At 43.0% G+C, this 25,839-nt stretch overlaps 1 protein-coding gene and 1 long non-coding RNA gene across 2 annotated transcripts; one reads left to right on the forward strand and one right to left on the reverse strand.

The window, feature by feature from the left end:
- Window positions 1-7,495: 7,495 nt before the first annotated feature.
- LOC126991488 (uncharacterized) lies at window positions 7,496-8,065 on the reverse strand. The gene is made up of 2 exons (XM_050850247.1): window positions 7,897-8,065; window positions 7,496-7,811 (listed from the first exon to the last, which is right to left on the reverse strand). The coding sequence occupies exons 1-2, from the start codon at window positions 8,015-8,017 to the stop codon at window positions 7,522-7,524; spliced, it is 411 nt and encodes a 136-aa protein (XP_050706204.1). The 5' UTR covers window positions 8,018-8,065; the 3' UTR covers window positions 7,496-7,521.
- Window positions 8,066-15,966: 7,901 nt separating this feature from the next.
- Window positions 15,967-24,887, forward strand: LOC126992605 (uncharacterized). The gene is made up of 3 exons (XR_007746697.1): window positions 15,967-16,110; window positions 23,987-24,084; window positions 24,375-24,887. It is a non-coding gene; the product is annotated as an uncharacterized LOC126992605 (long non-coding RNA).
- The last annotated feature ends 952 nt before the right edge of the window (window positions 24,888-25,839 follow it).

Here is a 25,839-nt window from a genome sequence, read left to right on the forward strand (position 1 = left end):
TGGAGGCCCGTAGTAGTAGTAGTAGTAGTAGAAAAAAAAGTGAAAGTAGTAGTGATAGTAGTAGTGATAGTAGTAGTAGTGATAGTAGTAGTAGTAGTAGTAGTAGTAGTAACAGTAAGACTGATAAATAATGAATAGCATTAACAATGGCAATATTAATAATAATAATCATAGTAATAATAATAATAATAATAATAATAATAATAATAATAATTATAATGGTATGAATATTGATGGTGACATTAATATGTAATATGTAATAATGAATATTAATGATGACATTAATAGTAATATTACTATGTAATTTAATGGTAGTAATAAAGTATGAGTGTCATATTGGAGCTTAAAGGTAGATAAAATGATTACTGTAAACTACTGGAATGTGACTTATGGCATAAATCATTATGGTGAGGAGACTGAAGCAAAACTAGTGTGACTCATGTGACACAAGAAGCAACAATACGGCTCTTACTGTCAATATACAACCCTACAGTGATATTTTTTAACACTTATACAACAGGGGCAAGAAATGATACATCTGAATTAGCCAAAATCTAGGTGAGTATTTTTTTCTCTTGCCTCTCTTAATAATTTCCATGTTCACGAAGATTGACTTTCACCCTCCTGTTCATTCACCCAAATTCTCAGTATTTCTCATCCACACCTAAAAAGCTTATAAGCCTGTGAAATGGGCCAGTGAAAAGATGAACATGTATGACCAAGGATCTTCAATGCCAACCACATTTTTTTCTTTTTTTTCTAAATTTCCAGCATCTGAGCGTTCCTCAAACATACTAACTCAGGACACCCCTGTTAGTATGAACCCCTACAGATGATAAAGATCCAGATAAAGAGTATTTATTAAGGCTGTGGAAGAAGTTACTATAGTCTGTTCACTTAAGTCCGACCCAAGCTGACAATATAAACCTAAGCGTGTTTGCAAGCTGAGTGCTGATTGACTACTGCTATGGCTTCCGAGTTTTCTTTCACCTCTGTTTGTGTTTATCTCACGCAGCACTTTCTGCTAATCTGCACTGTGCTTACGAACACGCTTAGGTTTATGTTGTCAGCTTGGGTCAGACTTAAGTGAACAGACTTATAACCTCTCCGGTTTGATTAGATCCCAGCTTTCTTGATGCGAGGCAGCGCATGCGCAGATAGCGATTTGTTTACATTTTTGTCGGGCGGTAGATTTCGCACAACACCGCCATAACGTCAGGATCAAGAACACCGCCTTCCCACCCCGACCAAAGAGTTTATGCACCTTGGCATTCACTTGTATTAGTGGTTAGTGATAAGCAACACTAAATTCTAACCATATAATATGTTACTAACATGAATCTTTATTTATATTTATATGAACGTATAGTTAAACGTACATAATACATACATTATGACTGCCCACTAAACAGCACAAGTTTATTATTAGTCTGACGACTTTGCACATTTTTCGAAGATCGTACGTAGCCTTGCGTTGAATTCCCTTGCAACATAATGATATCTAACTTGCAGGTAATTTTCTGCAACAGCATAGATTAACATAACATTATGATTCTGCAAAGGTTGTTTCAAGCATATGTTTGTTCAGTTTTAGAAAGATTGTCTCATATATATCCTGATAGTACTGCATACACAAGTTCATCACACTTTGCGAGATAATGTAGGATTTGACTCATTGTTGCATTGAACTCAACATTATTCACATACCATACAAATATCCATTACATCTGCTGATGGTAAAGTCAACCACCCCTTTGATTGGTTTAACAAGGCATGTGTGTGGCTTTCAGTGGTGGTTTCAAGCGCTGCACGACGTTATTGACCACGGAACCAGCAATGCATGCAACAATCTTGCTTTACGATAAAGTTAAATTGATGGAGTCAGAAATACAGATAAATTGCTCTATACATACACAGGATGTGGTGTCATAAACATCACCTAATACCCAAGCTTTGACATGAAATAGAATGATAGGCTGGGTTGAGGGGGTAATCATCTTTTCATCGTATAAATAACAGCTGGAAACTATTAGTATAGTTATTTATTCTAATGGCAAGCAAATACCCCATTGCTGACTAAGAGTATCTTAAATGCAGAAGAGAACTGTCTCATGGCTGGGTTTTTATTACAACCTCCCATGCTTCTCGTTGAAAAAAAGTTCCATGTGAACTTGACTAATTTTATATATATATATATATATATATATATATATATATATATATATATATATATATATATATATATATATATATATTATTAAGAAAGATAAATGAGGATCAGAACATGCAATACAACTTTCATAAATATGCAACACACACACACACACACACACACACACACACTGGTAGCTCAATTGGTTAGAGCGCCGCGCTGCAAGACTTCAAGGCCAAACAAGCGGCGGTTCGAGCCCCACTCAGGCCGGATTCTTTCCCTTGACTAGGAGTGGTTACTGTCACCCCTTGAGCAAGGGGAATGGTGTGTGTGATGTGTGAGGTCCTGGCAGTACCCAGAGATCGACGATAATGAGCACTTGATCACGTCGTAAGGGTACATATTGGTGAAAGCGAGTTCAACTCGTGATCAGGCCGTTGTGAATTATACACACACACACACACACACACACACACACACACACACACACATATACAGTAACAATGTTAACTCATTGTTGCAAGAGTATATGTAACTTACCAGTAAAAGGGGATTGAAGGATGTACTTGGCCTCGCCTTGCCGGTGTAGCAGGAGGAAGTGCGACATTAGGAGGAAATGAGACATCGTTGCGCGCATGCGCTGCTGTCTTATACCCACGCACGTGTGCTCTCGTGGCAAGGGGCGGCTTTCTTTAGGGTTAGAGCATAATCAAGGTAGGGTTTTTTTATACTCCTTAGGGCCATATCCCCGTCTCCCAACATCATCTTCGAAGGAAAACTTGGCAGTTCCAAGGTACCTCCAGACCTCTCTTGGACCTTTCCCTTGGAATATAATTAGGGATTATATCGTCATTTATGCATAATTATGTGCTAGTGTATTCTCATTGCTGTATAATACGTGACTTTCAGTCCACCTCGACCCGCATAAGAAAAAAAAAATACAAACACGTTTATAAGACTTTAGTGTAGAAGTGAATAAATAGAGTGATGTTTTCCTGCAGGGTGTCACGCTTATTGACACCGTGAAGTATGTTCTATAAAGTGAAACGTATGAGCTAGAATTATGTTATCAGAATAAGAATTACATTTTGTTTATTCATAAGTGGAAGTAAAAGAACTGCGAAATGTTCAATTGCTCAAGTTATACGCCTTTCACATAGAGGAAGCGGCACCACCGCGTGATCCAACACTCGTCAGCTGAACCATGGTCAACTTTGCCAAGTTGTCGTACTTGGCTCTTTTGTTTGCCGATTTCCGACCCCAGAACTGCTTTCATCACCCAAATAACTGCCTTCATATATGGTTATCGCTTAATTGGTTAATTATATTTTATTGGTGCTTCTTGGCAACAGTTATGGGCCAGAAACCGGTAAATACGCTACTCCTGAGTACGATAATCTGGCAACGGTGCCCGAGGGCCATCACTCGTTTATTTTAACTGTTTTCTCATCCATATTCCGTACATGAGGTAAGTACTACATCGATGATCATCTGTGCTGGGCAGGAAGGTTAATATAAGGAAGTTACTTAGATTTCGTGTGCACAGGATGTTTACAACATATGTCACGGGCGAGTTTTTTAAGTTGCCAACTCACTGTAGAAAATATTTCGCGTGCCTTTACCCTAATATTAAGGATTATAGACACAAACGCTTACATACAGGGTGCAAAAAGCTATTCCTAGGCATCTACTGCTTGTTACATTGCGTACAAACAGACGACCATATATGACTACAGACAGCATTGAAGTCAACGAATGTGACCTCATGTAGCCCAGTTATTTTAAATATTATGGAACGATCAGGCTGCTTTGCTGAAAATAACACAGTCTGACGAAAATACGTGACTTGTATTTTAATTAATTACATTAATCTAAAGCTCTAGATGGCAGTGTTACCAGATAAGTGTTTCATAGGTTTAGATCTGGCATCCCTGCTTGGAAGGAAAACATCGCTAGACGGGGATATGACTGCTAGTCTATTAAAACGTCACCACTGTCTACGACTGTGTGGTGTATGAGAGGTAAATGTTGGTCTCTGCTTCACAAATACGCATTAACTATTTTGTTCAGGAGTAGGCGATCAATATTTAGTTTATTTAACCAGATAGCCTACTGCTGTGTTTTGTTTAATATCGCTAGAATCCAGTATTAAAATGACCAATGCTGTACAATATATAAACAACAATTAAGGAATATAAATGTGGGTTATGTCGCAATTTTAGGATTTTTTCTGAGTTTGTTGTTCCACTGCAGAAATAGTATTATAGATATAATCATCAGCTGCTAATACTGTCTTCAAGACCTGATACCGAGTATGGTCGGACATTCTTCCAGGTGGGTTTTGTGCCACCTCCCCTATTGCATTAGGAAATGCTGTAATAAATAATTGTTAATGCTTTTCAAAACATCTTCAACGCTGCGTTCATCTTCGTTTGCTTTATTTATTTTTTACAACAAAGGAGACAGCTCAAGGGTAAAAAAAAAAAAGGAAACAATAATTAAAAAAGCCCGCTACTCGCTGCTCCCAAAAAGAATCCAAGGAGGTGGCCGAAAGAGAGGTCAATTTCGGGAGGAGAGGCGTCCAGATATCCTCCTCTTGAAAGAGTTCAAGTTGTAGGCAGGAGGAAATACGAATGAAGGAAGATTGTTCCAGAGTTTACCAGCGTGAGGGATGAAAGAGTGAAGATGCTGGTTAACTCTTGCATAAATGGTTTGTTTGGACAGTATAGGGATGAGCATGAGAAGAAAGTCGCGTGCAGCGGGGCCGCGGGAGGGGAAGGCATGCAGTTAGCAAGTTCAGAAGAGCAGTCAGCGTGAACATATCGGTAGAAGATAGAAAGAGAGGCAACATGGCGGCGGAAATTAAGAGGTAGAAGACTATCGGTAAGAGGAGGAGAGCTGATGAGACGAAGAGCCTTAGACTCCACTCTGGCCAAGAGAGCTGTGTGAGTGGAGCCCCCCCACACGTGAGATGCATACTCCATACGAGGGCGGACAAGGCCCCTGTATATAGATAGCAACTGTGCGGGGGAGAAGAACTGGCGGAGATGATACAGAACGCCCAATCTCGAGGAAGCTGATTTAGTGAGAGAGGAGATGTGAAGTTTCCAGTTAAGATTTTGAGTTAAGGATAGACCAAGGATGTTTAGTGCTGAAGATGGTGACACCTGAGTGCTGTCGAAGAATAGGGGATAAGTGTTTGGAAGATTGTGTCGAGTTGGTAGGTGGATAAACTAGGTTTTTGAGGCACTGAAGGACACAAGGTTCCTTTTACCCCAATCGGAAATGATAGTAAGGTCTGAGGTTAAGCGTTCTTCAGCCTCCAGCCTGGAGTCATGTAATTCCTGTTGAGAGGGTCTTCTGTTGAAAGAAGTTGAATAATGCAGAGTGGAGTCATCAGCGTATGACTGGATAGGACAGTTTGTTATGGAAAGAAGTTCATTGATGAATAACAGAAAGAGAGTGGGTGATAGGACAGAGCCCTGTGGAACACCACTGTTAATGGGTTTAGGTCTTGTTTTTAGGGGGGATGAGCTGCTTTTATCGGTGTCTTCATGGGACAAAACTTACAACTGAGGACGACCGAGTGTTGGGCTCTGAGGATGATTGATCGGTGGGCACGGTTCATGGAAGGCAGCCAGGCTCAGTGGAGGTTCCGAACACCCTATGTAGTTGCATGTCATCAGAACAGAATATTTCACTCTGTGAAATTAAAGGACAAAAGTTAACATAAAACAGTGCAGCTGGAGGCATACATGAAGTATATGTGCTTGACTGCTGTGCTCAACTCTATCACGTTGCCCTTTGAACCTTTGGCTGACTAAATCACGTAGGTTAATTTATGTTAAATTTCCCAGACGTCCCTGATTTTTTTTAATTATTTTTATTTATTTATTTTTTTTATTTTTTTTTTTTTTACGTCGTGGCCTAGTGCGCCGGCAGGCTTCTTCCCGGTGGATCCTGATGGTCGGTCCAAGGCTTCTTTCCGGTGGGGCCTGATGGTCAGCCCAGCCCGTTCTGAGGCAGGAGAGTGTTTATAGTGGCGCCATCTTGCATTGGCTCATGCTGCCCTCCCGGAACTCATCTTTAATCAGAAAAATCCGGGTTGATAAGTGGTCTTCTGGACAGCATGTGGGTTGTTTTAAGCCACTCGGCGTCGGCTGAAAAATCCCAGCTTGGTGGCACCGGTCGGGAATTGAACTCGCGTCGTCCTGAACGCGGCGCCGTCATGCTATCCATTCAGCCACCGCCTCCCTCTATTATATTGTCATTTAACTGAGGATGAGGATGCCCAGCTAGTTCGGTTGTGTGCCGATTGCCCTCGAACAAGATGTATTTGCATCAAGCAAACCATGTATAAAGGAGATATTTGAACAACCGTCCAAACATTATAGGGCAACATTATTTACCTATACCTAGTCCAATCTGACCTATGCTTGTAGAGACTCGGGTGGACGTAATGCTTCATCAATAACCAAATTATTTAATACTGAGATCCATGAAAATTAACGATTATGAATGTGATGTAATGTCAGTGTGAGTACTGTGGTTATGACTACTAATTTTCTGAGGCTAACTACTTTTACTGAGCCACACACCCTAGAGTCTGGAAAACTGAGATACTTCGGCCCCATCCCTCCCTTTTAATTAAGCCTAGCGGGGATGGTACCCTTCCTGCCATCCCATGAATAGATTTGACAGCATTGGGAAAATAAGCAAAAAAAAAAAAAATCTTATTTTTCAAATCGGACAGCTCAGAGTATTCCGCCCTAAGTTTTACAGCGATCTTATCAAAGGCTTTTTGCAGGCTCTTGGTTTTATGGTACAAGTGATCTCTGTGGTTCCACAAAAATGTCCGACGCATTACAAGCTCCAGCAAAGTAGCCTCAGAGGCTCGACATCCTGGTAACTTGCTAGTTACCCTTCTAGTCAGTCCTGCTGGTACACTGGAGGCAGCTGCTGGTGTTTACCCGTTTTTTCAAGATTTACAGGAAAGAGTAAACTACTTGTACCGTCATTGAATCGGTTCTTGCCACTTTTAATTTTGTATTTACATGCTTTTACTCTTAAATCGGGGTTCACTTTAACAATGAACAACGAGAAATATTCGTTTGGTGGACGTTTCGGGAGTAGATATAAAAATGCCATAACTAAATGCGGTTGGTGGGGCGACGAGTCTGGGAGCGACGAGACATGGGCGACGCCATGCCTCGTTCTGTCTTAGAGGGAGCGTATAGGGTGAAGTAGTGACGCCATGCTGAGACGCTATACAAGTAATGAGGATACAGAATCAAACCAGAATCATTTTTATAATTTTTATTTAACCACACAAACACACGCCTTAGTATTTACATACAAACACACTCAATTTAGATGGATACAACTCGTTTCTTTTTCATCTGAGATGGAGGTAAGATCTTGGGTGTAAACGACGGATTGAAGGCTGATTTTTCTTCCTTTGACGGCTGCTTGTCATCCTTTGACTCCTCCGCAGGGGATGGAGACGTCAAATCCACGGTGATTTCGGCAGAAGGTACCTTGGAGTTCTTCTTTGGAGGGGGATCTGTGAAGATAAGTTTCCTGTATGGAGCATCCTCACAACCTTCAGTTACCATGCTCGGCATTTCTGCGTCGGCGTTTTCCCACCTCGCGGTTTCACCTGGAGAAATGTGAGAACAGTAACAATTACCCGAATGTCTTAAAAGAAATGGATGAGTTAACATTCCATATAGATACATACTTACCGATCTCATTCTTTGGATGGAGTACTTTGGACTCTGTGAAGATGAGTTTCTTGTGCTTAACATCCTCGCGTCCTTCGGTTACAACCCTCGGTGCGACTGCGTTGGTGTTTTCGTGCCTCATTCCTTCATCTGGTGAGTTGTGAGAACAGTAATAATTAACGTTGATTACCAGACCATCTGAAAAACAAGACGGTAAATACAGAATGAGGAAACGGTATTGATGATTTAACAAACCATGCAGATAGCAACTGATGTCACTTACCGAACATGGTTGACGAGAACCGTTTAGCCATCTCGTTGCGTATACACTTCGACTTGCCAGTAAAGTGTGATTGTGGCGGGCAGGTGTCTGGGTTTATATGCTGCAGTATGGAAACCAATTGGCAACCCATACACGCAAGTGTTGCGATAGCAGCTGTTCCTCTAGCATACCTCCAGGTGTTCGCCCACGTCTACCCCTCTCTTTAGCATGTCACCATGCTTTACATAATAACGTTGCAAATCTCTCGTCGACAATGCTTTGCGTTACTAAGCAAGCAGAACGTTGTTTCGCATTGTGGTAATGGAAAGAGTTTGTATCCCAATCGCGTGATAAGTTTATCATTATAGAAATGTCCTTTCTTAAAAGTTGCATGGAGGGACTGCATGACACGTTAAAGGGGATGATGACTGAGGAGATAGCAAATATACATCGTGTAAATGCCACACACAAGGGATTGCAGACCCTGTAATCTATATGCTAATCTATACACTGTCATATACGGACGCGTTTGTATAAAGTGAAACAATGGCAGTGAATACAATCTCGGATCTAAGTTATAACTGTCAAAGTAACCGAGTGTTTGAGTTTCATAATGAATGTATATAGCGATCCAGTCTCCCATGGTTTCTCCCTCCTTCAGAGTGTTCAGAATAAAGACAGCGGGTTTTAGCTGTTGCTTTGCCTGATCAAGTAGCATGCCGACATGACTTTCAGGATGACAGCCTAAAAAAATAATCTTATCCCCCAGTACTCCTGCTAAGCCTCGTTCGATTTCCAGTGCGTTCATTTTATTTTACGCGCGAACCTGACACGTTACTTGACGATGCGCGTCAATTTCAATTATGCCTGTCGTGTCTGCGAAGAATATATCGACAAGATTCCTGTTGTGTCCTTTATTAAAAGTTAAGGAGATACGCATGTTTCCATTTTTATCGAGAGGAATCCCATTTTCCACGTCTTCTGTGACGAATTTAAAAGCGCATAAGGTTCGACCCGCAGCAAAAGCCGGGAGAGTTAGATTGTTAGTCGTTTCCAAGCCAAGTCCTTCTAGCGTCGAATAAAAGAGTCGAGAGACATGATGGGAAAACTGAGCACGAATATTATAAACCGTTGACCCGTTAATGCTGATATGAGCGTGATTGAGATCCGCGTGAGTGAAATAAAGTCCGTTCTTGTAAGAACCAGACATGTTATCCATGTCCACCATAACCATTATCAGATTCTGTGGAATGATTTGTGCAAACGGCAATTCGGCCAGTAAACTCGTTTGATTGATTCCTAAGACATATGTTTTATACAGGGTTCGATTGTATATATACTGCAAGGATTTCGAGGCGAGTGAAGTATTGAGTGATGATAACGCTGATGCGTGCAGCACGACGCGATCGACCCATAGTTTTACTGATTCGAGTACAAATCTAAAGAGATCTCCATTCTGAGATGTGTTTAGAATCCACGACTTGCTTGCTAATTCCAACCTGATTCTCACATTTGTGCTGTCGAGGAGATACGCGTCTAGGCTCGCAATATCTAACAGCAAAGGTGCGGTCATACTAAGACCGTGTGCTTTTATGTTGGCAATCATTTCCTTTTCTTGTTTATTGCCGCCTGTAAAGTACTCGTCACTATACGTGTCCACTATACCTTTTTCACTCTGATCATCACGGAAAAAGAAGGAACAACGTCCAATCGAATCTAACTTTTCTTGGGGGATCGACGTTATCATTTTAACAAAGGCATGATAATTAAAGAGGGCGTTGGATTCTACCATCTGTTCGTTGAAGTAGCAAGAACATCCTCTAGCAGATGTGATAGGGAACTCCCACTCTCCCGCGTTAGGCGAACAAAGCTGATCCCTGGTGGGGAATGGCTTAACGTCACGGTGTTGATTTGTCTCTGTTGCGGGATGATGGTATATTTATCGTGAGAATGAGAAGCAATGCTTTGTGTAAACAGTGTGGGAGACAAAAGTCGTTTAGTGGATCGTGTCGGTCGTGTGTCGACAGTGACCGCCGTGGAGATGACCCATTGTTTAAACATTGTGGGAGACGTTTCACATTTCTCCTTCCGTCCATGAGTGTTCTTCACCACGAACTAACAATGCAGAAAAACTCTGTGAAAGCTGTGGAATGGTATTCGGCGGGACACATCTGCAGCTCCCCCCCCACCCCCTTCCCGCGTTTTTCCGGGCGTCAAGATAAAAAATTAAACTACCACCGCGGTAGTCTTTATATAAGGAATAGTAAAAATGAATGGGATTTTATGATTTTTATTGATATCAAGTGAGAAACTAACATGCCAAAATTTTATATTAGCTTAATGCAGGTCGATTATTTTTCGTTTGTCTTAAATCCGAACTTAATCCAGTCTGAATAGTTAAACCATTACATGGACACAATAAATTTTGAATTACACTCTAAAAATGTATCTTAATTCTGGATGAGAGGGATTCAGACAAGTTATAGTACACACATAGAGCATACATGATAATAATAATAATAATAATAATAATAATAATAATAATAATAATAATAATAATAATAATAATAAAAATAACACTTAAAATACATCTTAATTCTAGATGAGAGGGATAATTCAGACAAGTTATAGTACACACACATGGCATACATGATAATAATAATAATAATAATAATAATAATAATAATAATAATAATAATAATAATAATATTGCAACGTTCTGTGGATCATATGCCCGTTTCTACTACCTAGTTACCACGTCCCCATCACCTTTTAAGAACCCTTTTTCTACATCCCATTACGCCAATGCTACGTATTGGTACCTTTAATGTGCATATTCCCACAACCTTTCTGATAAGCGGGTGGGTTCGTGGTGCAGAGGTTAGTACACTCTGCTCACAACCGAGAGAGACCGGGTTCGATTCCCGGGCGGAGTGGAAAAATTTTGCTGGGATTAAACCTTCCCATACTCATATCCTTGAGCATGCGAAGGCAATGAAGTGTGAAAAATAACTTGTTTTTTTTCCTCGTAAAGGAAGAAATACAATCACAAAGGAGTAGGTCAAGCTGTACCCATTGCGTTTTTTTTTTTTGTTTTTTTTTTTGCTACGTTACTGCTACCTTTAGCGTGAATATTGCCACATTCTTCCTACTAAGCATACCCTTACCTTTCTGCTACGTTTCTTGCAACGGTTCCTGTATCATACATCATATCTTCGTTAACTGCTCACAGTCACATAACCATGAATTTTACTTTTCGTTAATGCAAATAGACGACGCTGAAAATCAATGTAGTTACACTTGAAGATGAGATTGTAGCAGTCACCGCTCAAATTCCGTGTTCCTTCCCCTCAGTGACAATAAGAAAATGGGGTGCTGAAAAGAAAGACTTTAGATTCTGTGTTGTTTTGTCTTCAATGTCTTGTAGCGTCTTCAATTTGTTGTTCCTTGTCCTTTCTTATCTTCTTTGTCTGTCCTTCTATTGTCTCTATTGTGTCTAGTTCCACACCCACACACACACATCAACATCCTATGTCACCCACACTTCACAACACTTCTACACAAACGCAACAACAAAAACCTCTTCTATGTGCTGTCTATTCCTGTCCTAACTTGTTGATTTTGTCCAATATAGTAACCTGGCGTATATTACTTTATCTATATATTATATGTTTAGCACTTGAACTGAACCTAGAACAATACCAACACACCGGTTGGTGGCATGTTATGTTAAGGGCTCTTATAGCCAGTGCAATACCAGGCACTCTCTCCAGAGTGGAGGACCTGGGCAGGGTAACTTGTGTCCATTCTCTCCTCTCTCGGGGCAAAAAAATCTTCACCTCCGCTCAGGGCTCGTGAGGCTGAGCTCAGGTCAGGAGAAGACGCCGTAGGGCAGGCGTAGTACCTTTTCAGTCTCCCCCGCCCTCCCCCAGGCGCCTTCTGCGCCTTCTCCAGGCACCCTCTGTGCCTCCCCCAGGCACCCTCTGTGCCTCCCCCAGGCACCCTCTGTGTCCTCCTCCAGACGCCTTCTGCGTCTCCTCCAGGCACCCTTTGTGTCCTCCTCCAGACGCCTTCTGCGTCTCCTCCAGGCATCCTTTGTGCCCCCTCTCCAGGCATTTTTTGTGCCCCATGGTGCTTCTCCCGGTGCTCACCCACCCACCCCCACCCCTCCTCCTCCCTGCTTTTCCGCTGGTATGGCGACTTAGACACGCACACCGTGTGACACACTACACAGACTCAGTGAACACTCAAACACAGTGCGACACATTACTGAGACACACAGTGCCACACACTCAGTGTATACGCCACACACAGACTCAGTGTACACGCCCTACGGACTCAGTGTATACGCCGCCACACACCACACAGACTCAGAGAGACACGCAAACAGTGTGACACCCCACTGGGATTACTAGCTGCCCCCTGGATTAACCACCGCCTCCTGGATCTACCACCGCCCTCTTGGATTACCTTACTCTCCTGTGGATCCTCATATATAGTGCAGTGTGTCCAGCAACAGTTCAGTGCAGCACGTCCCCAGCGATGTTAGTGTCACAGTGTTACCTACTAAGTGTACAGTGTTGTGTTACAGTGCCTTTTTGAACACTGGTTCACTCCCCGAGCCACAGAGGCCCCTGGCGCGTGCCAGCGCCTATAGTACACGCAGTTCGTTCCACTCTCACGGACTGCCGCGGCTCCTGGCACATGCTAGCGCCCCTCACTTTTCAACTCGCTGTGGCCCCCGGCTCGCTGGCATCTAGCGCCTTCCCACGCAGTCGTTCGACGCACTCACGACTGCCGCGGCTCCTGGCATATGCTAGCGCCTCACTCCTCAACCAGCTGTGGCCCCTGGCACGCTGACAGCTAGCGCCTTCACACGCAGTTCCCTTGACGCACTTTCTGACTGCCGTGGCCCCCGGCGCGTTTACGCCAGTGCCTGTTGCTCATCTCCACGCCGCTCGACTTCACCATACCTGACGACGACATGCAACTCTTCTTCTACTACGGCGGTGTCCTTCAGAGCACCACTCTTCTGGTCAGGACCCGTCTACGTGGTTCGCGATTTGGGAGTGCGGATTCAAGCCTTCCAGGATCTATTAAACAGCCAACCACTCAACTCACCGCAGCTCAACGTACGCAGCCCACCTCACGCAGCCCACCTCACGCAGCCCACCTTACGTAGCCCACCTCACGCTGCTCAACTCTCGCTGCTCAACTCTCGCTGCTCAACTCCTCGCTGCTCAACTCCTCGCTGCTCAACTCCTCGCTGCTCAACCCCTCGCTGCTCAACCCCTCGCTGCTCAACTCATCGCTGCTCAACACTTCAGCTCGACTTACCGTAGCTGTCCTCACTGCGCTACTCACTTCAGCTCGACTCACCGTAGCTGTTGTCACTGCACTACTCACTCCAGCTCGACTTACTGTAGCTGTTGTCACTGCACTACTCGCCCCAGCTCGACTCACCATAGTTGAACTACTCAGCGCAACTTACCGCGCACCTCAACACAACTCTACTCAGCGCAACTTATCGCACAACGCTACTCAGCGCAACGCATCACCGTCTGCCACAGCGCCCCAGCACCAGGGAAGATTTCGTTCCTCCTTCCTCGTCACTGGGGGGAGTAATCTGTAGCAATCACCGCTCAAATTCCGTGTTCCTTCCCCGCAGTGACAATAAAAAAATGGGGTGCTGCAAAGAAAGACTTTAGATTCTGTGTTTTCATGTTTAATGTTCGTCGATCCTTTACTCCCTCTGTCTTGTAGCGTCTTCAATGTTTAACTTTCCTTGTCCTCGTTTATCTTCCACTGTCTGTCTTCGTCCTTCTATTGTCAAATTATACACATAGTTCCACACATACACATCAACACCTATGTCACCCACACTTCACAACATTCAAACAAACGCTTACACAAACAAACGCCTATTCTATGTGCTGTCCTTGTCCTAATGACCTTTGTGATTTTTGTCCAATAAAGTAACCCTGGCGGATATGACTTTCTCTATCCGTGAACCGATTAGCACTTAGAACACTCGCTACCACCAACAAGATGATCGTAAAAATCTAACTTGGTCTTAGTCAGCAAATAAGCAAAGATAAGACAAGACTTATTATATTTTATTCATACTTTTCTCCTTTCTCTTTTTTTTGGGGGGGAAATCAGTATATGCAATCCAATATAACACATTTATTTAGAACATGTCAAAGTGCTGATTATTTAGAGGGTGATTTTTTTTCATTTGAAAACCAAAACAAAAAACAGACAGAATAATATAGTTCGCTAGTTAAGGCACTTGTTCTTTCCAGACATTATGGAAATGATTTTGATGACGGATAAGCATGGTAACTCTGTTACCTTCACTAATTCCACACATTCATTTGCTTACGGGAGGATATAATAAGAAAGAAAAGATAGTTATACTTTGAGCTTTCAGAAAAATAGGTAATTTAATCTACAACTTTAACTATATTTTTTTCCTAGGCACTAAAATAAAATAAAAATTAACTCCCATAACATGACACACAATTCTCAAAATGAATCTTAAGTACATTAGGAAGCAGAGTATGCACTTTTTTGGGGGGTATAGAAAAATGATTTTGCTGGGATTAAACCTTCGCATCCTTGAGCATGCGAAGACAATGAAGTGTGAAAAATATCAAAATTATAAAAAAATACACTCATCACATTTTTTTCTACCCAAATGTTCGACCCCACCCACACTATAAATCGCGAAAAAAATAGGTGTTGTTTTTTCTCGTAAAGGAAGAAATACAATCACAAAGGAGTAGGTTAAGCTGTCAACAACACCAACAAAAACGAAAAAAAAAAAAAAAATAGATATACTTTCCACTGAAATAAAAATGATCTTACCGAGCAAATATATTATAATATTTTACCTAATACATTAAGGACGAGGTCAACAATACCAAGGGACTATAGTGGGTCCTATTAGAGAGTAGTGTGGAATGGAACCACACCACAGTAAACCACAGGATTAGGTCAACAATATAAGTGGACCTCCAAGATCCTATTAGAAAGTAGTATGTAATAGAACCCAAACACCAGGAAACCATGGAGCCTTTTCTTAATGTGGTCAACGCATGAAGACATGAACACTCAGATATGGAGGAAAATTAGAGAACCATATTTTTTTTATCAATTAATGTGACATTATACACCAGTAATGTTAATTTTTATAACCAGAGACCAATGAGGACTAAAATATTTCTGTATTTCCAGTCATAACTATGCCAGAACACTTTTTTCCTCATTAAACCTAGAGAAAGGACGCTGGATAACCATGTGCCTGAACCGGGCCTTCAGAGAAAACCGCCGGTTATCAAAACGTATTGGAGGAAACCAATTAGTTACTGTATAGAAGGGTATTAGTGACGTGTAATCATGTATAACTAAGGTGGGCAGAACTCACTCTCTTATGTGCTTAGCGTATTATTAATCTTTTCACCTGTTGATCATCATTACTAAAAGGGAATACACACTAAATAAATAGAAGATAAGTGAATGTAAAACAAGTACCAAATTAAGCATGTTAGGAACTAGACATGCTCTACAGTATTCCGGACATACAGGCTGACAATCAATGATCTAGCATTGTTGAAACCGACAGCTTAATAGGGAATATATTACTGGATTACAGGTTTACCTTATCCTAATCTTAGCGTATCCTATGCATCATCAAATATTGTATGCAGAGAAAATCTAGAAAGCCCCAGAAGCCGCTTGAGGATGCCGTTATGACAGACCCAAAGACAGTTCATGGAGGCAGCCCTGTACCGTGACCACAGCGAGTTGCAGCAGAGAGAGTAGCAGTGGCTCCTGAATAACTCCAACTTCACCTCCGTGCTGCAGAAGGAGAATTTCCTCAGCAGGGTGTTGCCGATGACTGTGAGATTGGTAGTCTGCTTCTTGATGTCATCATCATCGGTCCTTTCCCTGTTGATGACATGGCCCAGGTATGTGAATCTATCCACAAATGTAAGTGCACTCCCATTTAGCCACGCTGATGTCTGATAATCCACCCTGGAGTGTGGCGGCGGCACTACCATGCACTCTGTCTTGGTGGTGTTGTAGACAATATTGTGCGTGGCAGCATACGCCTGACACACTCCAATAAGATCCTGCAGAGCCTCCACTGTGGGCGTCATCAGTACCATGGCATCAGCATAACTCAGCGAGTTGATGCACTTATCATGTAAGTGGCAGCCTGTGCCTGTGTCACGCAGAGCGGCAGTGAGATCATCAGTGTAGACGTTGTACAGGTAGGGAGACAGGATCCCTCCCTGGCGAATACCATTGGCAAGATGTGCGGGAAAAGGATCATGAAAGTCCCTCAGGTACACCATTTCACCGGTGTAGTTGTCAGAAATGTTAGGTAAGGCAGACTGGCTGATGAGGGATTGGGCGGCACAGGTATCCTGAACTATCCTAACAGGGTGCTTCTTCGGCTGGTCATGGCCAAGATAAACTGTACCGGTGGAACGGAAGGGTTGGAATGGGTCAGTATCTTTGGTGGCAGAGTTTGAATGGAAGCCACAGGCGTTTTTGTAGCCGCCTTTGCCACTGTGCACTTGTGGTCGGGGCAATTGGTAATTACGTGCCTTGAAATTTTTACAAAAGAAACACACAGGATTAGGTTTAGCCAATTTAACATTCCTAGGCTTGGTACCTTCAGCACCTTCAGAACTACCTGGCAACCTAACATTAGGGGTGAGGTGCTTCCTCTCCCTGGTTGGCGACTTGTGAATTAGAGCATAATTGTCAGCCAACTTGGCTGCCTTGATTGAATCTGTCCCCTCCTTGTGGATGATGTGAACCTTGATAGACTGTGGTGCTCTTCGTAGGAAGTCTTCAATAGCGATCAAGATGAACAGGTCGTCAAAGGTGCTTACCGTGGCTGACTTAAACCAGCGCTTTAATGCGCGGATTTTGTCAGAGGCGAACTCTGTGTAAGTTTGATATTGTAGTTTACCAAGGTTACGAAAAACCTGGCGGTAACCCTCTTTAATGATGGAATAAGCTGCTAAAATAGCCTCCTCAACTGTTTTACAATTGGTGTTGTCTTCATTGTTATTACAGACTGTTAGAGCATTTTCAGACAGCTTAGGCTTAATAAGCCATACCCAATATGCTGGAGGAATTTTAAAGTGATTAGCTGTTGACTCGAATTCTCTAAAGAAAGCTTCAGGATTTTCATCAGGGAAAGAGGGAATCAGTTTGACATACTTTAACAAGTCAGTTTTTACGGGGAATGTTGGTAGGCATGTGTCCTCGCCTATCTTCATTTTCAAGTTCTAGTTGTCTAATTTGCAACTCATGTTCCCTAATTTGCAACTCATGTTTCCTGGCTTTGTTTCCTTCGGCATGTTCCAGCTCGAGTAACTTAGCTTGCATTTCTATCTTTTTAATCTCTAACATGAGCTGAGAATCAGGTTTGCAGGCTTCAGAAGTAGGGAATTCGACGGTTTCGGTATCCCAAGATGGGCAAGGATGAGAGATCTTAATTTATCCTTCCTAACGTCCTGAGTGAAAGGGATGTTGAAGGTCTTAGCAATGTACTTTAAATCGTCTTTAGATATTTTTGCAGCTTTGAATTCCTCTATGTCGGGGTTACCTGTAAACTCTACGGCGTTAAATGGAGCCATGATGAAGAGTTCCACAAACTATAAGTGAAACCTGCTAGTGGTCTTATAAATGACAAGAAATGTTATACGGCAATAAGAGGCTTACTGTTATTCAACTGAATAACCAGCAGGTCAATTGTGGACCAAGGTGTTTTTTAGCAAAGGTTAACAGGGATAGCAGCCGAATAATGATGGCTTATTATCGCTACTGATGGTAACTATCTTGCATTAACCAGGGAATGATGGTTAAATACCAAAAAGGATCACTAGTCTTAATCGGAAACAAGATGGATAACAACTAGTGGACAGGCTGGTAATAACCGTGAACAGGATGGTTAACTACTAGATTGGTGATTTACAATAATCCACCCCCCGTTAAATTATCACAAATCACTATTTGGTAAGCACTTATGGGCTTCAGATACTTTACCCCAATGACAAGCCACTGGTATTCAAGAATATACTATCCAACAATATTATTATTATATAGAATGCCTTGAATACGGTAATTTTCATTAATAACTGGCTGAAAAGTTTAGGGAAAGGTCACGTTTATGGGTAGTATGAGTTAATTATAGGTGTGAACTTTTTTAGTTCAATGCAAGTAAATGGACAGTGAGTCTAGTTCAGGCTGATGGGAAATAAGGGCTTTAAACTGGGTAAATCACATACAACACACTCGGCGTGGCCGAACTGGTAGCGTACTGCGCCCACATTCACCGCGTGATGGACGACGCGGGTTCGAATCCCCGCGCTACCACCTCAGATTTTTCGGTCACCGCCGAGTGGCTTAAAACTACCCACATGCTGTCCTGAAGACCACCCATCAACCCGGACTCTAGAGGAAGCCGTCCAAGCGAATCAAGAACGAGTTCCGGGGGGGCAGCATGAGCCAATGCAAGATGGCGCCACTATAAAACACTCGCCTGCGCCAGAACGGGCTGGGCCGACCATCAGGCCCCACCTGGAAGAAGCCTTGGGCCGACCATCAGGCCCCACCGGGAAGATGCCTACCGGCGCAATAGGCAGCAACGTAAAAAAAAAAAAAAAAAAAAAATTAATTGGCCACTTAAACATAAATATGAGTTAGCAGGATTCACAAGTTCACTTACAGAGGTAGATATCAAGGCAAGAAGGACTGTTAATGATTACTGTCACGTTAAATTGGTCACTAAGGTTTGCTGGACAAATATTATTACGTTACGTAAAGTTAGTACGTTAAGTTAGTGGTGGTTGGGGGCGCCCAACATCCACTCACTTGCTTTAGTGTTTCTCCAGTGGAAATGCTACACTAAGTGACAAGCCGAAATAGTTAGCAACAAGTATGCTAACCATTTCAATACGCTGGGTGGTAACCGAGTAACCAGGGTAGGGGAAGGTCTATCTGAATGAGGAATGCAGCGCCATCAACCTCCCCCTAGCTGTCTTTCCCCGCTTTCTCTCTCTCTTCTGTTCACGCTTCTTTCTTTGGGTAACCGGGGATTAATCCCCCCAGGGGTCCTGCGTCCCTGCCCTATGGCAGGCAGTCAGGCCAGCCCCTGATCTGGGCTGCTTGGGGGGAGGGGCTTGCACCCCCTCCCCCACAAAAACTTACCCTACCTAAAAACAAATTAAAAGTAGAGGTCGGGGGCGGGGCCCGAGCCTCGACCCCGATCCGGTCTTGCTGGTGGGCCCGACCGCGCGGCAGGCTTCCACGATGCATCCGCATCCGGGGAGCCTGCCGTCAGTGACGGGTGCAGGGGAAAGCCTATGGGACCCCTGCACCTCGAAGGAGGAGGGGCCCTCTAGCCCCTCTTTTTGTTTGGGGGTGGCCGGGGTGGTACAGACGTTGCGCCCGCCTGCAGAACCAGGCCCGGGGTTAACCTTCGGAGGGCTCTGCGTGTAGGCTCCTGGAACTCTCGGACGATGAATGACTGCCCCACCTATCAAATGACCTCAAAAGGCTGAGGGTGGACATAGTGGCACTCTCTGAGACAAGGAGGCCTGGCAGTGGCGAGATCAGTGAGGGGGGGTACACCTTCTACTGGTCCGGCATGAGCAGTGGCTTCCATGTCAGGGGGGTAGCTATGGGCATCTCCAGTCGACTGCATGCCATTTGTGGTTGAGGTTGCTCCGGTTGATGAGCGTATAATGCGAGTGAAGCTGAAGCACACACTGGGCTTCATGTCTCTTGTTGCAGTGTACGCTCCTACCGAGATGCGTGAAACTTAAGTGGAGACGTTCTACGACAAACTCGACTCCGTATTAGACCAGTGCCCTCCCCGGGACACACTCATTGTCCTGGGCGACTTCATTGCTACTTCTGGCACTGACAGGGTTGGCTACGAGCTATATGTTGGTCCCCATGGATATGGTACCAGGAACATCAACAGCTCTCTCCTCCAGAATTTTGCAAAATCCAGAAGGTTGAGAATTGCGGGTCCCTGGTACCAAAGACCAGAGCTGCTCCCCTGGACTTGGTATAGCGATGCCGGAGGGGTAGCTAAGGAGATCGACCACATACACGTTTGCAACTGACCATAGGCTTGTTGTGACACTCAAGCTTCATGTCAGGTCAAGAAGAATCTCGAGATGCAACACTACTGCGTTCCATCTCGAGAGGCTGAATGACCTGGCATGTGCTCAGGAGTATGCAGTGACAGTCTCAAATCGGTTCGAAGTGCTTGGCACCATGGAGGACCCTGTAGAGTTGTGGGATACCTTCAAACGTGAGACTCTGCAGACTGCCAAGGAGTGCATTGGAGAGCGCCCGAGATCTAGGAGTGGCTTTACCTCGGTGGAGACGCTGGAGAATATTGAGGAGAGTCGCGCTCCCAGACTTGCTGGGAAACAAGACCAATAAAGGGCTCTGTCACGTAGGACTAGAGTTCTCCTGAGGAGAGACAAAGAGCCCCTGCCATTGTTTAGGAGTGTTTGGTGACTTATATCAGAGACACAGACTATTCATTACAGGGCAAAGTATCATATTTTTTTTTTTTTATGGAGATAGTTATCACCAGGAAACAGCTATGACAGTACTAGAATTGATTTGGTGAGTCCCATACTTGGGGTAACAGTTTATTGTTCTCTGCAACAATAGGTTACTATCCCCAGTGGCAATTAGGTTACAATTTTAGAAGAGTTAGGTTACCATCCACTAGGTTAAAGTGGATTTATGTTAATCTGTAAATATATTTGGGAGTGAAGATGGCAGGACGATATATACCGCAGTTCTTGTTACAGTGAACTATGGGGTAAATTTGTTTTAGCACCTTCATAGCTGAATCCTGGTGCAGAACAGATCCCCATGAAAAAGCATCATACCATACCAGGAAATAAGTAGTATGCATATCAAATAGACTGCTCTTGCTAAGCAATTACCGATACTTTACAACATACATTATATGTTTGTTGGATATTTGGCTATTTGGTCACTCCATGGTTCATTCTTGTCTCAATGATAGTTACTGTATTAAGATATTATATTTATTTACTTTGCTAGTTTTACTGGGTGTTACAGGTGATGTGGCTAGTAAAGGTAGGGTTAAGTTGGGGGCATACGCATAGCTGTGTGTGGCCGCGGTGCTCATCTTCGTCACATGGTAACCTATTGCCGGTAAATTAGGAACCTAGCAACACCTGTTTAAGTTTGATTCATCACCCAGTTTAATTACCACTCATAGTTTCATAGCTACTATAATTGAGAAAAGTATACTTTGATTCTAGGTTAGTCAAAATATCTCTTTATATTGATATTTATTTCATGCAAAAAGGTTAAGTGAAAAATACATAATTACTTCATTTTCTAATTATAGCACAACATTAAAACTAGAAAATAAAGGTTCTTTGTCCTTAAACTAAAAAAAATAAAAAATAAAAATAAATCTCACCTTGAAATTAAAGTTTTTTTTTTTTGGGTATTGACAAGAAAATAGTGTTTATATTCTTAACTCAAATATGCACTTTTTCATTTATGTAACCTAACCTTACTAAAGTACTGTGTTGCTGGCACAAGTTGAAAACATAATGGGAAAGTGGGCAGTAATAAATACATGAGTAAATATTTAAATGTGTTATATAGTGTACTGGCAGTAAAATAGAGAAAATCATCAGGCAAAGTGGTGTATGGGTGTGTTTCGTTAAGAACTCGGTAGGGTTCTTCAAAGACAATGACACTGCCCACTGTCAAAACACATTCCGCTCTACCAAGAAATTTTTCACAACGACTCTGCTGGCTCTCAAGAAATAGCTGGAAATCAAGCTCTTTCTCGAGTCATCAGAGTTTTGAGAGAAGTCTTGGGCTTTCCAGGATGCAACACACACACACACACACACACACACACACACACACACACACACACACACACGTTATATACTTTGAGTCTGCAACAGGCTAAATAAACTTGACTATAATGCTTTTGAAAATTACTTAATCTGACTGCATATATCTAATAACAACTTCTTTACTAATATAATTAAAGAAAGAACTGCTGGTGTACACACACTCAAAAAACTATCGTTACACATTCAGCATGATACAAACTGACACCAAGGACGAAGCCATTGAGAACAGGCTACTCATGTTGGTATCACTGCGTGTGTTGGGTGTGGGTTTACTTGCCTGAACCAAGTGAGCGGGACTAGTAAATGATGCAGTAGAATTTGAGCTGGCACAGTAACACTTCATGAAACACACAGGTGGAGTCTTAGTCGAAGTTAATTGATCTGTGTTCTATGTAGCTACAACATTGAAGTATTTGGGGTGATGAAATTATGCTTTAACACCTCACACACAAGTGAAGAGTTAAAATTTCGTCCATTTAGGAGACAATATGAGAAACACCTTGGGGTAATGAGTCACTCAGGATTCGTATATCAGAGTGAATCCCACTTACTGATCGCCACATACGGCCCCACTGAGCCTAGGAGGTTATGTAAAACTTAGCTAACCCTTATGATAGATTTATAGTGGATTATAAACTTGACTTATCACCCAAATGGTGAAATAGCGTTGGCATTGGTTTCACTAGCATAGCATGCACTACCCGATTCACGGTATTCGCTTGTCTCGAAACAATCATGGAATGCACCCAATAAGATTAATTCTCTAATAATTATCGGCGAGTCATTATACCAACAGACAAATTAACTCATGCATGCAAGCTATTTAATAAATTACTCTTCTCCAGAGACGGCTAATTTCGGTAATTCAAAACGCCCGTGCCAAATTCCTTATTCGTCAATTTAAAAAGCGCGCAAAAGTTCCTACTTTTTACTAGGCAATGAGGCAGCACAAGATAGGAGTAGATTTAAACAACCTGTAGAAGTCCATCCAACTCTGTTAAACTTTATCTTTCTTACCAGCAATGCTATTAGCATTGCAATTTGAGGTTGTGTTTTTTCAGATGCCCACAACTTGCTCATGAAAGAAAAGACACGTTTAGTGGAAGATTTAGTTCCAGGATGGCACATTATGAACTGAAGTATATCTGACATACGTTGATGGTTGTTTTTATCTTTGATATGTGAGAATACTTCTACCCACCGCTGTTACGTATATCATATGAGCATTATTGTTTAATAATTTGTGAATAAAAAGCTTAAACAAGTGGCACTCAAATCATTTCGTTGATATTATGGTGATATCTGGTATCTCAATGTCTCCCTTCCTCGCTTACGGGGGTCTTGTCCTGCTCCCCCCAGCAGAGCTGAGGTGGTGGGGGTGATCGCACCCTTACCAACCTTACCGGGATTACCGGGTTGCTCAGTGTGAAATTCTTCGGACCCCACTGTAACGATAGTTTTTTGAGTGTGTGTACATGAACACAGTCACAACCTAAATTGTAAAAAAAGGGGAGAAGTTATCTGACTCTTTAAAAAAAATAACCGTAGGAAAATGTGGCTGTGTATTATTTGGAGCATTTTTTCACAGCCTGTTATTAAACATCTTTTTATAGGTTATTTCCTGTATAAAACAATTAAATAAATTACAAATACCAAACTTGTTTGAAGAAAGCAAAAGAGATATTTAATGATACATAAGAAATACAAAATTTCATGCCCTGAAATATTCAACAAAGTCATGGAAAGCTCCAGCTATTGCAGTCATTCTGGCTGAAACTATTCAAGGAAATCTACACATTTCTGCAAACTATCCGGTAAAATATGCTTGGTCTTGCTTCCTCTGAATCTTTTATCATGTGTCCATCTTCTGTCTCCTGCCTGGAAGTTTCAGGATCCAACGTTGCACCACTGCTGGGACATATGGGCTGCTAGGTGTTGTAGCACCCGTTACGCTTTCAGGTGACACTCAGCCTCCTGTGAAAGGTAAATTATTTACTTGGACATCATAACCAGGATCATGAGAGAGAGAGAGAGAGAGAGAGAGAGAGAGAGAGAGAGAGAGAGAGAGAGAGAGAGAGAGAGAGAGAGGTAAAAGTGACTGGCCAGTAGGTAAAGGTTAAGAAGCGATGAAGTAGAAAGTTTATGTAGTTAATAAAATTAATCTGAGGAAATGAAGAAAACAAAAAAATGCAATGACTAAGTTATGAAAGTGAATTTTAAGTATATGTAAAGGAAGACTATACCATTAATCCATCCACGCTTCACCCCGAAAGCGGCGATTCGGATCCTGCTTCAGTCAACTCCACCGGACGCGATGTGGATGGCCAACGCGAAGGTGGGGGCCAAACTACACTGGGACTCAGCCGAACACCAACACCTTTACCCCGGATTCCCATCCAGCTCTCACCGCCACACGGGGTAACTGCTGCCCCCGTCTTCGCGCTCCTCCGTTCTGGACGTCACGGCCCCACCACGCTGCCGCGTCTCCACCTTATAACTACTTGTGGCACCTGGGCCTCCACTTCTTGGACGTCACGGCCCCGCATCGCCGCCGTGTGTCACCACCTAGCTTGTGGCATCTGGGCTCGAACGTCACGACACCGCCTCGCTGCCAAGTCACCACCTAGCTTGAGGCTCTGGGCCCTTCCATCCGGGACTCCTCGTCGACGCCTTGTAACTCAACGCCCGCGTCGCCTTATCCAGTGGATGGTGTCGCTACGTCAACAACGGCGACGGGCAAGACGTACATGTGTGTTAAGTGAGGAGGCGATTAAATGTTAAACGTTTCTGGTGTTTATACCTCGTCTGCCCACGTGGAAGGTGAGGGATTCCGGGCCTAAATAGGTGATCGGACTGGCGCTTCACCTCCATCTTACAACGCCTGGTCACATTCCTTCACAGTATCTACGTTTCAATAGGAAGTTAGTTTATCTCGCTCACTATGAAAGTGCTTTTTATTTATTGTTATTGCACTTAGAGTAGAGCGACAGTGTTTTAAGCCATAATACAAAGAGTTGCTCTTTCGAAAGTGTGCAGTGTTATCTACTTCCCAATATCTGAGCAGCTGACAATGTCTGAGCTCCACTCCTAATCCTAGCAATATCTGAGCAGCTGACAATGTCTGAGCTCCACTCCTAATCCTAGCCACTTTGTTGGGCAGTGCCCTGGTGGCAGGTATGGCAAATCTTAATGACTGATATGTTTGCTAAGCTCTGCTGCCTAGTAAATGGCCTTACCTCTATGAAAATACTGAAATGACATCACTGAAGTGTGTTCCCCCATATCCCTTCCTCTCTCCATGGTGAAATAAATTGGTGTGTACAAGTATATTGCACTTTTACCTACATAGGTCAAAACAGGTTGAAGAGACTGATCATGGACAACTTGGAGGACCAAATTATGGCTAAGAACCGACAGGAATACATGTTTATAACGTCACCTAAAGGATACGTTCATGCACTTAAATAAACAAGTTTCAATCACTAGCACGTTTTACCAACTACATCAATCCGACTCTCCGCATGACAAGTGATTGGCTCACCTGAACTTCCTCACTTCATCTCAGTTCTCCCGGTGGGACAAGCAACATCGCCTGCCTCTGTCACATACAGTGCCTGTCTCTGTCACTGACAGACATAGTTGATTTCTTCTGGGCCACGTGCTGCACAGTGCACTGGTGTTGGGGTTCCTGTGATTGGCTACTGTCTCTAGAGTACGTATGTATCGAGCGCTGCCATT

Source organism: Eriocheir sinensis, chromosome 7 (genome assembly GCF_024679095.1).
Source record: "Eriocheir sinensis breed Jianghai 21 chromosome 7, ASM2467909v1, whole genome shotgun sequence".
Classification (NCBI taxonomy): Eukaryota; Metazoa; Arthropoda; class Malacostraca; order Decapoda; family Varunidae; genus Eriocheir; species Eriocheir sinensis.